The following is an 18,070-nucleotide window of genomic DNA, read 5'->3' on the forward strand; positions in this document are numbered from 1 at the left end:
AACATCTACATTTTGCTTGTAGCATTAAAAATAACATCGAAACAACCTTCATAGTATCGATTTTAAAAGTAGTAGCTAACAAATAAACAGCTTATTTTTTTAAATAGAATATTTAACTAACACTGCTAATCTAAAAAAAAGTTATCTAATAAATCTAAAAATCGTTAATGGGGATAACGTTTTTTAAAACTTCATTAAAATATCGTTATTAAATAGCAGTTTGGGATTAAATACTCCATAAAAATTCCCGGGTCGTTTGTTATGAGAGCCACTGCCCACAATTCTATTATTTTAATTCCACATTGATATAGCTTCGTTCCTTATCAGTCTGTTTCAAAACTAACCGGATCAGACATGTTATTCTTAGGTAAAAGTTTATTTAGGGGCCAGACTGACGTGGTGTGAAAAAAAAAAGTATTTTCATACCAACAGTCTGAATAGTTTTGAACAATTTCTACCCCTGTTTAACAATTTAATGAGAATATCATTAAATTTAATTGGAACTTCGTTCCTCGTTTGCTTCCAACCGGAAGCAAACGAGGAACGAAGCTGTATCAATATTGAATTAAAATAACATAGCTCTCGTAAGCCCAGAGAAATTTAGTGGAGTATAAAATACTATCATTATTATAATCGCAAAGTCATAGTAAAAGGAGGGGAAGTAAGTTATCCTCATACAAAGCAATGGAACAGCAAAAAATGGAAGGTGCGTAAGCGACAAAATGGTTTTTGTCGCGTAATTTAAAAACCATAAATACATTTAATTTATGCTATGGGCAAATTAAAGTGTATGCTTGAACCAATTTATGAATAAATTTTGGAAGCTTTAATCACTCTCTTCTGTTGGCAAAATAGGAATCCCTTTTTTTACAGAGGTCTTTTTGATTGATTATTCTGTGTTATAAAAGTTGACCAATCGTGTTATGCTATGGGTAATTCAAAGACCATGATGAATTCTGACAATGAACTTTAATTTCTTAACTTTAGTCATTGCTGATAAAAATCGACATCGCTACAGTCAAATTATCAAGGTGTTAACTTAAATAAAAATGTCAATTATAAATAAATCGGCCAAGTGCAAGTCGGACTCGCGCACGAAGGGTTCTGTACCATTTAAAAGCAAACGCAGACCAAAAATAGCATTTTTTGTATGGGAGCACCTTTTAAATATTTATTTTATATTATTTTTAGTATTGATTATTAATTATTGTAATAGCGGCAACAGAAATACATTATTTGTGAAAATTTTAACGCTCTAGCTATCACCGTTCTTGAGATACAGACTGAAGACAGTCAGACAGACAGACAGACATCAAAGTCTTAGGTAATAGGGTCCCGTTTATACCCTTTGGGTACGGAACCCTAAGAAACATAAAAACGATATAATATTATTATCATATTTTATAGAATGCAATTGATATTTTTTTTACATTTGCTAGAAATTTCTTTGTAGAATAAGGGTACTCTTGTAACTGGTTATTTTAATTTTGTGCAAATTTTCGGAATTCCTAATAGCTGGCGCAGATGATATTTTACAGTTACGCTCTTTAGGGACCCGTAGTTTCAAAATGGCGGTGTTAAGTTTATCGTTTGAATTTGTTCTGTACTAAAATTTGTACAACCTCAAACTTTAAGAGGGTTTTTAAGAGGTTTGTTGCTGGAGTTTCATATTTTTGCCGCAACTTCAAATTAGTGCAGTAATTAGCTTAGCGCTTAAGAGCTCACCTGACTCTAAAAATCAAACATCGTCCTTCTCTCTTCACACTCACGCCCGTCTTTCATATGTCAGGTGAAAAAGGACGGCGCGAAATCATCGCCGAGTTAGTTTTACTTGAATAAAAGACGAACTATAATGATTATGAAAAAAGTGTTTTGAGCAAATTTAGGTTTTATCAATACCTTTTTAGATATTAAAAAATATTAAAGAAAAGACAGCAAACTTCGAAGATCCAAGCAAAAATGTGTCTAAAACAAGGTTTTTTGTAAAAAAGAAACTATCGAGCATTTTTTTGAGTAATCGTGTTTTCGTCTTGAGCATTTAATCTTCATGAACTGAAGTTACTTGTGTCAAAAAATCAGTTTTCTAGACCTTACAGATTTTGAGATCTAGGTTAAAGTATGTAGTCAAGTTAGGGTCATATAGGCTCTTAACGAAATATGTTTTTATCCATTACCATCTTATTTTCCTGTTCTGAGATTACCATGGATATACCAGTTATAGAATGTACAGCTTAAGAATACTTTAATTACTTAGACTCCTATTTTTGGAACACTGATAAATGAAATAAAAAATGATTTATTTTCAAGCTGGTTAACAACTAAGTCCTTCCGTATATCGTACGTGGTGCCATCAGTTCAGAAACTGATGGAAAGAACAATAAGCTTAATAAACGGAAAAAACAATAAGCTCGGGGACTGTACTAAGTACCTACTTAGACCGGCAAGACCAGGTGCAATATTAATCGTAATAAAGGTCACATGTTAAATTGGTTACCTGAAGAAACTGCCAAGAACAAGAGTAAAAAATCCTCCTCCTTCGAATGTTGTATAATAACAGGAGCCAGATTCTCCAACCTCGAATATGGCTTTAAATACTGTGCAGTGTAATTATTCCTGTGACTTAGTCTGAATCGGAATTGCTCTGGCTAATGAAGCAAGCGGACGGTTACAAACACAACTGTTATCTGAAGATAACAATGCAATTAGTACCGTAAAGGCTTTCGGATTGCGCTTTTGTGCACAACAGTAGGGTGTATCCAGCTGTGACGTGAGTGCGATTAAAAAGGTAACCTGATTCTACAAACTTAATGCAATTTTGATGCATCTTCGTTATTTGTTCGATTTAGTAGTTTTCCTATTTGTAACTGTACTAGTTTCGATGCAAAAAGTCGCCCCCAATCCATTCCGCGGGGGTACAAATTGAACCTTACTATACAACTTTAAAGTTTTACTGAATAATTACTATAAAACTAATCCTAAACAAAAATCCTTTTTAAACCAAAATTCGCATGCTTAAAAACAAGAAATACACTCACTTAAAACCCGAATTTCCGCAATAGAATCTCAAATTCATCCAGAATTTCCGCAATAGCAATGTCCATTACCTTTATAACAATGGCCCATTCGCCAGTAATACTGCGCTCGCATACGGGCCGGGAGGCGCTCTTTCAGCGATAGTTTCAAGTCCTCCAAAGCGGCTTTAGGTCGGTTTAACTTGAGGAGCACTTCGGAGCGCACCCACAGCGCGAGAGCCAACGCAACTCCGTTGTCGAGTGGATCTTCTGCCTCTGTTGAACGAGATAGTAAAACAAGTTAACGTCAGGTCGGTTCACACCGTATTTCAATAAGAAGCATTTTTATTAATTTTAAGCTGTTGCATAGCTTTCATCGCGGGCTTGACTAGTCAAGAAATTCCGTAACGAAAAATACCTTACACGAGGGTGGTAAGATTTTTTCGTTACGCAATTTCTTGATTGATCTCGCAATCATCAGGACGTTGCCAGACTTCGGGACGGTGTATGTATGCGTGCGACTAGACCTATGCGAATTATAATTGCATAAGTTGATAATAAATTATATTATGCAATAGCTTTAACGCGGCAGTTCCCGAGAAGGTACCACGCGTGACTTTTTTTCGTTTTGGTGTTAACTGAACCTCAGTTACCCCATAGTAACAATTAACATTGAATCGTGCATGGTTAAAAAAGTTAACCTATTCTGGAAAAAACTTTGCCGGAACGTGAAAACTGTGTAATTCATCACGCGAAAACAGTACATTTTGCCGCACTGTAGGTAAACTATACTCTTATATTACTGTAGAAACATCCTTTTTTTTATGAAATAAGGGGGCAAACGAGCACACGGGTCACCTGATGGAAAGCAACGACACTCGCAGCATCAGAAGAGCTGCATGTGCGTTGCCGGCCTTTTAAGAGAGAATAGGGTAATAGGGGAGGGTAGGGAAGGGAAGGGAATAGGGGAGGGTAGGAAAGGGAATAGGGTAGGGGATTGGGCCTCCGGTAAACTCACTCACTCGGCGAAACACAGCGCAAGCGCTGTTTCACGCCGTTTCATTTTCTGTGAGAACGTGGTATTTATCCGGTCGAGCCGGCCCATTCGTGCCGAAGCATGGCTCTCCCACGTATAAATCCTATCTCAGGGCAATTTCAAGTATCTACATTTCAAAATAAATAGGTCCAGCGGTGTAGATGTTACATATTGTATACAGACCTTCGCTTAATCGTAGTATTTAGATAATTATATAACTTAATTCAGAAGTCGTACAGTTTTCTAACGCAAATATACAGGGGCCGTACCATGAAACCGTTTTGAGACTCAAACGATCGAACTAGAATGCCGCGTCCTGCTCTAACAACGTCATTTCAGGTTTGTAATTTGTTAGAGCAGGACGCGGCATTCTGATTGGATTCTTTGAGTCTCAAACCCGTTTCGTAATAGGCCTAGTCGGTCTGTGGAAAGGGCGAAACATAATGTCCGTAATTATTTTTTAATTACGAATTCCTGAAGCCCCTTATTGTGTTTCTCTTTGATGAAATTCATAACATTAAATACTGTTTGCTTTAATAATTCTGAGCTCTGTTTGTACTATTGTAAACTATGAAACTTCAAGAAAGTACCATTTTAATATCCTCTGTAAGTTTAAAAGACGATATTATAATAACAAGAAAATCTTGTTATTGTTAAAGTGTTGATATATTAAAAGTTATGTTTAACTTTTGTTTTTAAGGTTTTCAATCCTTGTAATAAAAAGTAGAAAAAGCGGCCAAGTGCGAGTTGGACTCGCCCATGAAGGGTTCCGCAGCAGTAATAAGGTTTATTTTAATGAAATTAAAAGGTTTTTGATTTATTTAATTTTTTATATTTCAGTTGATTTAATGAAAATTAATTTAAGGTTTACCATTTATGACGTATAAAAAAACTACTTGCTAGATATCGTTCAAACCAATTTTCGTTGGTATTTTTTATAGTAATGTACATCATATATTATTTTTAGACTTATCATGCCCCTACTTTAGAAGTTAGAGGGGAGGGGGGACACACATTTTACCACTTTGGAAGAGTCTCTCTCGCAAACTATTCAGGTTAGAAAAATATGACATAAGAAACCTCAATATGATTTTTGAAGACCTATCCATAGATACCGTACTACACGTATAGGCTAAATGAATTTTTTTTTATTTCAGTTGTACCTATGGGGACCTCTAAAACTTTTAATAATTTTTCCATTTTTGTATCAAAATCTTAATGCGGTTTACAGACTACATCTACTTACCAATTTTCAATAGTATAGCTCTTATAGTTTCGGAGGAAAGTGGCTGTGACATACGGACGGACAGACAGACAGACAGACAGACATGACGAATCTATAAGGGTTCCGTTTTTTGCCATTTGTCTACGGATTCCTAAAAATTAACCTAAGGTTGGTTATAATGTAAACATAGAAGACTAGATACCGCTATTTAGTAGCGCCGAAATTTGATGACCCCTGTGGCTCAGTGGATGAGCGCGTTGGTAGCTCAAGTCGGGGGTCGCGGGTTCGAATCCCGCCGACGGAACAACAAGTTTTTAAAGATCCTGGGTCATGGATGTGTAATAAATATGTGTATCATATAATACAAATCTTAAATATAGTAATTATGTATAGTATAAAAGTACCTACCTATTAAATATATATTTCTGTTGTCTGGTACCTGTAACACTTCCTTCAGGTACATTGGGTTACGGGGTCAGACTGACGTGGTGTGAAGCGTCCATAGATATAATATATTATTATTACGATAAAAACTATTATCTATCCTTTTCTAGCACTCTTAATGTATCACCTACATATTATTTTCTAAATCGGTTTAAGGAAAGGTGATTTAGGAGTCTAGAAAAGATTTTTACCTGACATAGGTGCCCGTAAAACTGCTTGGCTGGCTAGAGCCAGACATTTTGTTAAGTCTTCGTCTTGCATACAAGCAACTGCTGCTAATCTCTTCTCCTGAGAGACCCTCGCATCTTTACCACGGAAGAGTGGCTTAATTCTTGACAACACCTCATTTAGGGCGTCCATTAACTGAAAAACATTAAAATAATAATATATTATTTCATTGTATTACTATAGGCAAGAGTATGAGATGTACGAGATGTATGTAAAATGTAAATAATATCGATGCAAAATAGTGGACAAAAGGCGCGACGTTGGTTTTTTTGGGGTTATTTTGACATTTCAAGTATGGACATTTAAGTTGATGGTGATTTTTTTTCTATGAAATATGCATGAGAATTGAGATCACAGCTTTAAAATCTATAAAATGTTTATTGCATACTCAGTCCTTGGAATTATTTCAGAGTTTTTATAGGTCCTTGGTTTTTATCAACACGAGTAAAACATTATTCGATTTTTTTCAAAAAGTCGATTCCAAACTCACCGTCTTATTTTCGAAAACTGCTCTAACTTTATCGCAGTCTTCTGTATTTTCGAACTTGTCCAACCACTCGTTCTCTTCTGCCATAGACACCAGTTCATCGGCCAACTTCTTGAAGAATCCCTTGTTGTTTGAGCACAATGTGACGTCACTGCACGTGGCGGCATAGGCCGGATCTACTATTTCGTAAATCCGCGACATTATGTCTGTAAAATGGTAGATTAAAAGCTAAAGTAGGCACCTCGCAACGTTCGGACTGGCTTCTGAATAGAAGGCTCTCTATCTCCCGCCTCAAGTCATAAAAGGAGACAAATTTGAAAAACCCATGATTATTGGCCAAATTGAAGGATAAAGGCTACAGCTCCCCTATTGGTCCGACCAACACCGTAGAGCGACTACGATGCTCTACAGTGGCCATGACAGATGCAAGACAAAAGGCAAGGTTTCGACTCTCAGACGTAAGGAAATCGACAGGTGTTACTAGAGAGCTGTAGGGCTATCAAAGGAGAGCGACAGCTTCTTTGACAAAAGGAGATGTTTCATTTTGGGCCACGAGTCCAAGTAGCTGGCTAACAGATATGAAATAGTTAGTATGAACTAACAATTTTTTTACTTTAGCGATAATTCTTTTGCAAACAATGATCACTGTATAGGGTGAAAGTTTTTATGTGAACTCGTAGTGGTGGACTGGTGGTATAAGTAAGCCTCGCAAAAATATGCTTATAGGAGACTCTAGCTCAATTTTTAATTAGTTTCCTTACATAGGATAAATTTCCTTTACCTTCCAGGTAATATTTTATAAATATGGTTGCCATATCGAGTTCGAATCGACCTGTGTTTCGTAATAATATTTTCGAGGGAAAGTGTATGAGTCGATTTTATTTGCGAAAGTCCCTTACGCCATCTTTGGAAAATTGGATTAGCTACCAACCGGAGGAGAGAGCCGGTTAAACGCATCACTACATCTTGTGTTTATCATCACATTGATATTATTATAATGGCAAATGTTTGTGAGAGTGTTTGTGAGTGAAAAACGGCAAAATACATTTTTTTCTGAGTTTTTTTCCATTTTAATATGATATAATAATAATATTATGATATATCACTGTGATGTGAATGTGAATTTAGTGAGTTATAATACATAGCTCTGTAGAATAAGCTGCTATTTTAAAAGCTTTTATTTAACTTGCTCTGTATGTATGTTCGGGTGAAATCTTGCAACTCAATTTTGAAGTAGATATATTTAACCGATTGAGCTGAAATTTTGCATACACGTTTAGTTTGGATGACAATACACGATATGGTATGTGACATCACTGTTCCAATATAGCCGACCATCCAAGATGGCGAAATAGTTATTTTCTAGGCAGTCCTACAATATGGGTATTAAATGAAGGCTTTTTGAGAGTAACTCGAAAACTAATGTAATGTTATTCTACATCCAATATGGGTATCAAATGAAAGGGCTCATTGAGAGTAACATGAAAACGAATGTAATGTCACTCTACATCAAATATGGCGGCTCATCCAAGACACGAGAATAGTTATTGTTAATGCACTTCTGCAATATAAGTACCAAATGAAAGGGCTCGTTGAGAGTAACTCGGAAACAAATGTAATGTTGTGTCGTATCGTATCGTGTCGTGTCGTGTCGTGTCGTGTCGTGTCGTGTCGTGTCGTGTCGTGTCGTGTCGTGTCGTGTCGTGTCGTGTCGTGTCGTGTCGTGTCGTGTCGTGTCGTGTCGTGTCGTGTCGTGTCGTGTCGTGTCGTGTCGTGTCGTGTCGTGTCGTGTCGTGTCGTGTCGTGTCGTGTCGTGTCGTGTCGTGTCGTGTCGTGTCGTGTCGTGTCGTGTCGTGTCGTGTCGTGTCGTGTCCTGACGTGACGTGTAGTTTCGTGTCGTGCCGTGCCGTGTCGTGTCGTGCCGTGTCGTTTCGTGTCGTGTCGTGTCGTTACGTGTCGTGTCGTGTCGTGTCGTGTCGTGTCGTGTCGTGTATTATCATGCAAATTGTATAATATGTTGAGGTTATAAGTTATAACTTAATAGTTAAACATTTTAAGGAGAAATTTATTTTCTTCATTTTAGAGTGTTTAAATAAAAGCTTTTTCTCAAAAAGTTTTTTGTTTATAATTTTTTCGTTTATAAGTTCTTCTAGAGTATGTGGTAAGTAAAAATATTATGATATTAATTTTTATTATCACCATAAGATTTCTAATTTTAAAGCATTACAGAACGGATTTTAAAGCATGACCTAGAGGTTGACCAAGTCAAGAATTTCTCCCTTTATTTTGTAAGGAATGTTGTTCGATTGGCTAGGAAATTGTAAATGTAGGTAGGGTACATCAATTAATGAACATTCACGTATTCCAATAGCTATGTCCACACTATGCGCTTTCCTTTCATTCTTCTTTAATTAAACTTTCGTTTTGGCGCATTCAATAATTGAATGCGTTAACGAACGCAACGCCAACTATCATTTTTAATAACAAAGCGAAAGTTTTGGATACGGTCAGAGGGCATGCGTCACGGGCATGCCTCACGTTCGCTGTTGACTGCGCTATAACGCATGCCCTTGACGAACAGAAAAAGGCATAGTGTGGACAAAGCTACTCAGTTTCTCCTTGAAAATGTAACTTTTAAATGGAAATTCATACTAATATCCATACATACATACATAATATTATAAATGCAAAAGTGTGTCTGTCTGTCTGTCAGTCTGTTACCTCTTCACGCTCAAACCTCTGAACCGATTTTACTGAAATTTGGCATGGAGATACTTTTCATCCCGGAAAAATGTACGGTTCCCGCGCGATAAACGAGTTTTGGCGCAACGGAGTTGCGGGCATCATCTAGTTATAAATACATGTTACTATGTAATAAATTATTTATTACAATGTATTTATACATGTATTTATTATAAATACATGTATAAATACATTGTTACTGTCTGTCTGTCTGGTACCTCTTCACGCTACCGCTGAACCGATTTGACATGGAATAAGTTTTATTTGCGCATAAAAGTACGGTTGAAGCAATATAGTTGCAGGCGTCATCTAGTTTAAATAAGTACTACCTGCAACTCCGCTGCGTCAAAATTCGTTTATCGCTCGGGAATCGTACATTTTTTTGCAACAAAAATTGACTTTATTAAAAAAGCGAAATACCACTAACATATTTATCGCTAAATCTTTTTTTTTTATGAAATAAGGGGGCAAACGAGCAAACGGGTCACCTGATGGAAAGCAACTTCCGTCGCCCATGGACACTCGCAGCATCAGAAGAGCTGCAGGTGCTTTGCCGGCCTTCTAAGGGGTAAAAGGGGAGGGAAGGAAAGGGAATAGGGGAGGGTACGGAAGAAAATAGGGGAGGGTAGGGAAAGGAAAAGGTTAGGGGATTGGGCCTCCGGTAAACTCACTTACTCGGCGAAACGAAGCGGAAGCGCTGTTTCACGCCGGTTTTTTGTGAGGACGTGGTATCTCTCCGGTCGAGCCGGCCCATTCGTGCCGAAGCATGGCTCTCCCACGTCAAAAATCTAAAAAACTATAACACCTACATGTTTTAAATTTGGCAAGTAAATACCTCGTACAATGTGAACATTTACTGGATACTCGGTAAGAATGGATTTCATAAAATTCCACCCCAAAAGGGGTAAAACATGGGTGAATGTTCAAATCAAATTTTGTATTCCAGAACATTATTTTACTCGGGGAAGCTGCTGAAAAAGCTAGTATAACTTTAAAATTGAAACGTTGGAAAATATTACCTTAAATATAAAAATGTAACGTTGTTGTCACTATTATTTCAGAGATATTTCATCCTCCTGAAGAATATGAATGTAAATAAACAGCATAAGCCTTGTGAACATAATATTATCATTATTATTTCAAACTGCATTAGTTAACAGAACTAATCCTTTGGGACCCGATTCTAATACCTCGAATTTCGTTTCTTGCGTTTCGTGTTGCTTCACAATTTCACAGGTTGCAATAATTTCTTACGTTATAACTTGAAAAATATAGTGTAACAAAAACTAACGCTCAAATCAAAAAGTCGTTTATCGTGCAAGAAGGGTACATTTTTCTAGAATACTAACTAGCCTATCCTTTCCCGGATCTCAAAGTATCCTGTATTTCCATACCAAGTTTCAGTAAAATCGGTTAAATCGGTAAATGAAGAGGTACAGACAGACACACTTTCATTTATAATATTAGGTTGGTTTAAACTATCGAGAATACGCAATATGATAATCTAACATAATTATACGAAAATGGGGGAATTACCTACTACACATTCCCATCCATGTACAAATGGTGTAAAGACGATCACGAATATGCAAGCGACATTCGAGGCATGGGAATCGGGCCCTGGACACTATTAAGGCGCTCCCCCCACGGAGATGCCGTAATTTACCACATTTAAAGCCTTATAAATTCAAAATTTGAAAGCTACAAAGTTATAATAAAAATACAGCAATAATTTTCAGTATAATATCAACATTCCTTTCCCCGTTGTTAATTTCCTTTTTCTGTTTATATTATACTCATTTTATTAGCTTCCAAAGTAATACCAATGTATTAAAATTGAAGCATACTTTCAGCATCTCCTTAGTATTTACAAATTACGTTTATTTGAAACACACGACAATAGATTGAGTATAGACAATTATTTCATTATACATATTCCCCGTTTTAATTTTCTTTTTTGATCAATTTTGAATTAGGATAAGAAAAAAATAGGATCTTTGTGCGATCTCGGCAATGCTTCAAATGTACATGGTCAAGGTCCTTTGCACGGGGGATGGCCTTAAGGTTTTGCCTGTAAATAGTAAATACTCATGGGATTTACCCTGGTCTGACCAAGCCTAATCCTCTTTTGCAATAAGTCATCATAACTGAACGGCCGTTTAATCGACATAATCTGATCAAATGCGTCTGTTGTTTGTCTATATTTATCCCTATTATATCGGGATCATTAAATGTCAAATGTAAGGGACCTATCGTTAGGAAAATAAAAGTATTGTAGCTAAAAAAGTCTTGTTGTTTTGTTTTCTTTTGAGGTTATTAAAGGCACAAAATATCGAGACAGAGAATCCGCTAAGGAGGCGTCCATAAATTGCATGAGGGGTTTTTGGACGATTTTGTTACCACCCCATTTCCCCCGTGGACATGTCCCCTAACCATGTCAAAAAAGTGAAAACCTCACTGGTTCAGGGTTCTGGAAGAATCGTAAGTAAGTAAGTAAGGTTTCACTGACTACTGGTTACTGCAACCATTTCATGGGGTATTATAATATTAGCTTGAGAACTTAACAGCTTTGTGTATTTTTAATTTTAATGGAAATGTTTACAAATAAACCACAATATTATTATGTCACAATTACGTTCAAAATAAAGCTGTTTAAATATCAGAATAGAAATAGACTAAAAACACATAATACATCAAATATTTTTCACGTAAAAAACATATTGAAGATGTAATATTTACTACCGCTAAAAAATCAAGCGCCGATCTAAAGAATATATTTTTCACCGCATCGATCTATAAGATCTACCATTCATGATTCAACTCTCGATGCTCTCGAGCTGTAGGGTTAAGCACAACATAAAATAGGTTATATTATTATCTAACATTCATGCAATAAACATTTACCTTTGTTAATAGATAACTGTGTTACTCGCGAAGCCGGCTGTGATGGACTATCGGGAACTTCTAAAATTAAACTTGGCGCTGTATAGATGCCGCAACGAGTGTTCTATTTTTAAAATATACTGTCGAATTAGCGCCATCTGTGAACAGCAGATAGTAATTAGAAATAATTACAATATTAAAGAAAAGAAAGGTTCTTTTTAGGGTTCCGTAGCCAAATATCAAAAAACGAAACCCTTATAGATTCGTCATGTCTGTCTGTCTTTCTGTCTGTCTGTCTGTCCATCCGTATGTCACAGCCACTTTTCTCCGAAACTATAAGAGCTTAAACTAGTGAAACTTGGTAAGTAGATGTAGTCTGTGAACCGCATTAAGATTTTGATACTAAAATGGTAAAATTATTAAGAATTTTAGGGGTCCCTATAGGTAAGTACAAGTTACAACTGAAACAAAAAAAAAATGTTTTCATCTAACCTAACCTATGCGTGTGGGGTATAGATAGGTCTTCAAAAATCATATTGAGTTTTTTAATGTCATTTTTTTCTAACCGGTGCCTTACTCCCGAAACTGATATCGATTTCGATTTGCGATTTCAACGGTTTTTTGACACTTTAGCCATCTAAAGTCAAAAAACCGTTGAAATCGAAAATCAAAATCGATATCAGTTTCGGGAGTAAGGCACCTGAATAGTTTGCGAGAGAGACTCTTCCAAACTGGTAAAATGTGTGCCTCTAACTTCTAAAGTAGGGGTAAAAATAAATCTAAAACCATTTAATTTCATAGAAATAAACCTTAATGCTGCTGCGGAACAGTCCATGCGCGAGTCCAACTCGCACTTGGCCGGTCTTCAAAAATTAAAAATACTTATAAAAGACGAAACTATGGGGCACCTAATATTTATTCCTTTTTTACACTGCGCCGCGCCGGCGGTCTACTATATCTCCGTTTTAAGAATTTTCGGTCAGGTTACGTGTCTTGGTGCCGGCTTAAGGTGACGCCTTGATAATTTGGCTGCAGCGATATCGATTTTTCTCAACAATGATTAAAGCTAAGAAATTAAAGTTCATTGTCAGTATGCATCATGTCTTTATCTTTGAATTGCCCATAGCATAACACGATTTGTCAACTTTTATAACACAGAATAATTAATCAAAAATACCTCTATAAAACAGGGTTTCTAATTTTGCCAACAGAGAGTGATTCAAGCTTCCAAAGTTTGTACATAGATTAGTTCAAGCATACACTATAATTTGCCCATAGCTTATATAAAATATATTTATCTTATATCTTTAAACGAGCAATTCTTGTATATATATATATTATATATACGACCCACCTGGTTGGTGGGTCGTTGTCTCGCGGCGTTTTTTCTCGCCGCTGGTAGGCACTGTAGTAGCCAGTAGGACAATGCAAAAAAGTTAGTTGCTGATGAATTTGGAATTAAAGTGCGATAAGGCTTTAAATGAACGTGGGCGCGGGCGCTGCTGTTAAAGGAGAACTGTCAAAAATGACGTTTTTGTATGATGGCAGCATTAGTTCCTTTTTAGCCACGTTCATTTAAAGCCTTGTCGAGTTGTAAAACCTTTTTCATTCCCATTTTCAATAATGAAAATCACCATGCCGTGAGCGTAACATTGCCAATGGCCTAACATTGTAAAATCACGTCGCATTTCCTGTATTTTGAGCATGTGTCGATACAGCCACACCACAAACTGTACCTAATTACCTGTCAAACCGCGGATTCATCAAATTACTAATTAGTAATTAAAGAGCAATTATCGTTTGCCTAATGATGGACTTCCGGGCTGTTCCTGGTTGTATTGAATCGGTTTTGGTTCGGTATTGATGAATACGTAAAATATAAATTGTATCAATTTAGCGACAACGATACCACTGTTAGTGCAGCTGCAGATTCGACGCTTCTATGGAAAAGTATAGTTTTAATAGATTTGTGGGAAAATGTATAACTATCTCTAGTTAAAGGTGGATGTTTGAATTACATAAATAAAAACCGGCCAAGTGCGTGTCGGGCCTCGCGCAATATATTATAGGATTCTGTAGTACCGCTAGTTTTTTTTAATTTTTGTATGGTCAATGAATGTACATTTATAACGTATTTATATTACTACTAGCAACATCATCTCCTCTCATCTTGTGTAGTGTGTCCAGTTTTAGGAGCTCACAGCTCCCAAAACTGGACACACTACACAAAGTACACAAATAATACATGCAGATTACCGCCATGAAATACCTCGTGGCAAGCCCCAAGCTTTACTGAAACAAAATTACTTTTTGTAATCTTCCCACAAAAAGCGTTCTTTGACAACGCTATAATTTACTTTTGAAAGGTTTTGAGCATTTTTCGTGAACCCATTATAAAAATGTGTATCCAAACATTAAACGTAGTTACTTTTATAACCTTTGTTTGTATTTTACCAGGTGTGTCTGCTTAATTATAAATACACAGTGGTATTAAATTAAAACAATATTTCACGTGAAATTATTATTATTGCTCCTGGGGAAGTGTTATAGCAATGTGTGGTAACGACGGTTTGGAATTAAAAAGGCGCGAGCAGTAATCTCCGTAGATAAGTGGCGAGGCATATTTTATGTACGGTGTATGTATGTACGTAGTAAAGCTGTTATGCTCCGTGGATACTTTTTAACGTAAAAAATATTTATTGTGATACTTTTTTTTTTGTATGAAATAAGGGGGCAAACGAGCAAACGGGTCACCTGATGGAAAGCAACTTCCGTCGCCCATGGACACTCGCAGTATCAGAAGAGCCGCAGGTGCGTTGCCGGCCTTTTAAGAGGAAATAGGGTAATAGGGGAGCGTAGGGATAGGAAGGGAAGGGAAGAGAATGGGGGAGGGAGTAGGGTAGGGGATTAGCCCTCCGGTAAACTCACTCACTCGGCGAAACACAGCGCAAGCGCTGTTTCACGCCGGTTTTCTGTGAGAACGTGGTATTTCTCCGGTCGAGCCGGCCCATTCGTGCCGAAGCATGGCTCTCCCACGTATACTAGACTACGCCTACTCGTATTGCGCTGTAAATTGTGAAAGTAGGTTTTTCCGCCATAAAAATTACTGTCCTTTTCCGGAACTCTACATTCTACAATTAAGTAGGTACCTAAAAAAACATCGGAATAGGTACATCCGAGTTTGTTCGAATATAGTGCGAATCGACAAATTAAAAAAATTCGCCATTTTATGTTTCTGGTTAAGAATATTACGCAATCAATATTCATTCTCCTGTAGATAAAGAATAAAATCTGCTATGGACACAAACAACGATTTTATTTTGAAGTTTGTTGATGATTTGTGCGATATAATCGGATTACGAGATAAGAGGCGCAGAAATTGGGCTTATTTTTATTTAAGTGAAAGCTTGTTTTTATCATAGAGCGAAAACATACTTGTTTATTTTATCGTAAATCGACAAAATATTTTACGTAGTTTAACAAATTAAGAACCTTTTTCTGCCTGATAGCCTTCCAATTAGGGTGACTACTATCCCGAGTGGATACTGGATTAAACCGGTTTAGGGCTGCCACGAATCTGGAAAAAACCGAACAAAGTTAGTTGGTTATGTAAACAGTTTAGGTTTTGCGCCTTGAAGTTTTTTTTATCTATTTAGCGAGCGCGCATTTTCGCTGAATATTCGGTTAAACTGAGCTGGTAATTCTGGATTTTCAGTTTAAAGCCCTAGCAACCCTAAACCCTCAGACGACCCTTCGCCACTAAACATGTAAGTCAGAACAACCCGTTAACAATATCCTGAAGTCGCAGAGTATATATTAGTTGTACCAACAGAATTCCCACTTGCGAAACCTGTTTAAAGAAATAACGACTCATGCTACGATACTATAAAGTTTAAATTCCGACCGCGCAGTGCTAGGTGCCTACAATTATATTTACCTACATGTCCGCTCTCTTTCCATCGCATAACTCGTACCTTTTCTAACGAAATCAAGGTTTTCGCCTTTTAGAAAAAAAAAAATCTTTTTTAGTTACTAGTGGTAAGAATAGCAAACCTTTTTATCTATATATATAAAACTTAAAGGTGACTGACTGACATGGTGATCTATCAACGCACAGCCAAAACTACTGGACGGATCAGGCTGAAATTTGGCATGTAGGTAGATGTTATGACGTAGGCATCCGCTAAGAAAAGATTTTGATCAATTCTACCCCCAAGGAGTCAAAATAGGGGATGAAAGTTTGTATATAATAATACTTGCTAACGCGACCGAAACCGCGGGTAATAGCTAATAATAATATCAAATTTTTGAAACCCAACCTATAATTTTTATAGTAGACTAGCTGTTACCTGCGACTTTGTCCGCGTCAACAAAATGTAAAATACATAAATATATTATATATAATAAATATTCATATGCATGTAGTAAAACGGTTATTTTAATATTACAAACAGACACTCCAATTTTATTTATATGTATAGATGTATAGATTTATAATATTATATTCGACTAGCTGCTGCCCGCGACTTCGTCCGCGGCAATAATATTATAGTAGTATGTCTGCAGGCTGATATATCTCAAGCATCGCGCTAGCTAGAAAGTTGAAATTACAAAATATGTATTCAAAACGAATATAAAAATTTAAAATATATCCTCCTCCTTTATTGAAAGTCAGTTAATAGGTAGCCTAAGTTACTCCTTATTATTTCCGCTATCTGCCAAAAAAAGTCCCGTTAAAATTGCCCCAGCCGTTTCATAGATTAGACGGAACAAACAGACAGACATACAGACAGACAAAATTGTAAAAAGTGCTGTTTTGGTATATGTACCGTATGTACAATTGTACATTCATATACATGTAGTAAAAAATGGTTCGTTCAATATTACAAACAGACACTCCAATTTTATTTATATGTGTATGTATGTATGTGTTATGTATGTCTTACCCTTTGGGTATGGAACCCTAAAAACGAACATAATACCTCCTCCATTTTGAAAGTCGGTTAAAATAATTGTAGCCTATTGTGTTAGTCTGATGTATTTAAAGCTATAGTATTGAAAAGTTTCATTAAAATCCGTTCAGTAGTTTTTACAAAACAAACATCCATGTATGTATGTATGTATGGATGTTTGTTATACATACATACCTCCAAACTTTCGCCTTTATAATAATAGTAGGATAGTAGGATAATTAATGTTTTGTGTTCTTATGTTTAGAAGTACATATTTTAATGTCGATATATTGTAATAATAAAAATATAAATAAATAAAATAAAAACTATACTACCGCTGTGGTACTACAGTGATCGATCTGTACAGTTTCGTTGTTGTGTGTAACGGGCATAAAGTTTCATACAGTATCACGTAAGTCTAGAGTCTAGACGCAAGACTTACGTTCTTACCCAAATAACGACTAATCCGAGTTGCTTTGCTTTGATATTTGCAGATAATTATGTAAAACTATTGTTCTGTCTGTTTGTAGATAATAATTGTAGCTTCCGTGTCTGTACACCTAACAAAAGTACTGTACGGAATACTAAGGGTTGGTACTTGATTCAGACCGCAACGCAATTGAAATCTGTCAAATCTATAATATCTACGAGTAGCGTTGCAGTCTGAATCAACCCTAAATGGGCTTGTATTTATCCTAACGCGGCGGCTCGTCATGGTAAATACTAAATAGTAATCGTGCGACCGCGACGGCTGACTCAACGCAGCGCTGCTCTATGGGGTGACATGAAACAAGCACGCCGCGCGGGTGGCGGCGACGCTTAACGCAGCGAACGCCCTAAATAGCGAACCTTGAATATGAATCCATACTAATATTATAAATGTGAAAGTATGTCTGCCTGTTAAATCTTCACGCCCAAACCGCTGAACCGATTTTGTTGAAATTTACTATGGAGATACTTTGAGTTACTTTTAGAGCGCTTATAGACGAACGGCACGCGTCGGCGGCAGTCAACAGTGTATGACGCTTGCAGGGGGGGGGCCACCACGACCTTTTCTAAAAC

General features: G+C 36.7%; 1 protein-coding gene across 1 annotated transcript in view; it reads right to left on the reverse strand.

Moving 5' to 3' along the window:
• Window positions 1-12,118, reverse strand: part of LOC121739293 (SET and MYND domain-containing protein 4) — a 39,179-nt gene extending 27,061 nt beyond the window's left edge. Inside the window, exons 1-4 of the mRNA XM_042131671.1 lie at window positions 12,078-12,118; window positions 6,435-6,637; window positions 5,908-6,079; window positions 3,105-3,287 (exon numbers count right to left, since the gene is read on the reverse strand). Coding sequence (XP_041987605.1) covers window positions 3,105-3,287; window positions 5,908-6,079; window positions 6,435-6,632 — 553 coding nt within the window. The 5' untranslated portion in view covers window positions 6,633-6,637; window positions 12,078-12,118. The remainder of the gene's footprint in view (window positions 1-3,104; window positions 3,288-5,907; window positions 6,080-6,434; window positions 6,638-12,077) is intronic.
• Between the last annotated feature and the right edge of the window lie 5,952 nt (window positions 12,119-18,070).

The sequence above is a fragment of the Aricia agestis genome, chromosome Z, assembly GCF_905147365.1.
Source record: "Aricia agestis chromosome Z, ilAriAges1.1, whole genome shotgun sequence".
NCBI classification, from domain to species: Eukaryota; Metazoa; Arthropoda; class Insecta; order Lepidoptera; family Lycaenidae; genus Aricia; species Aricia agestis.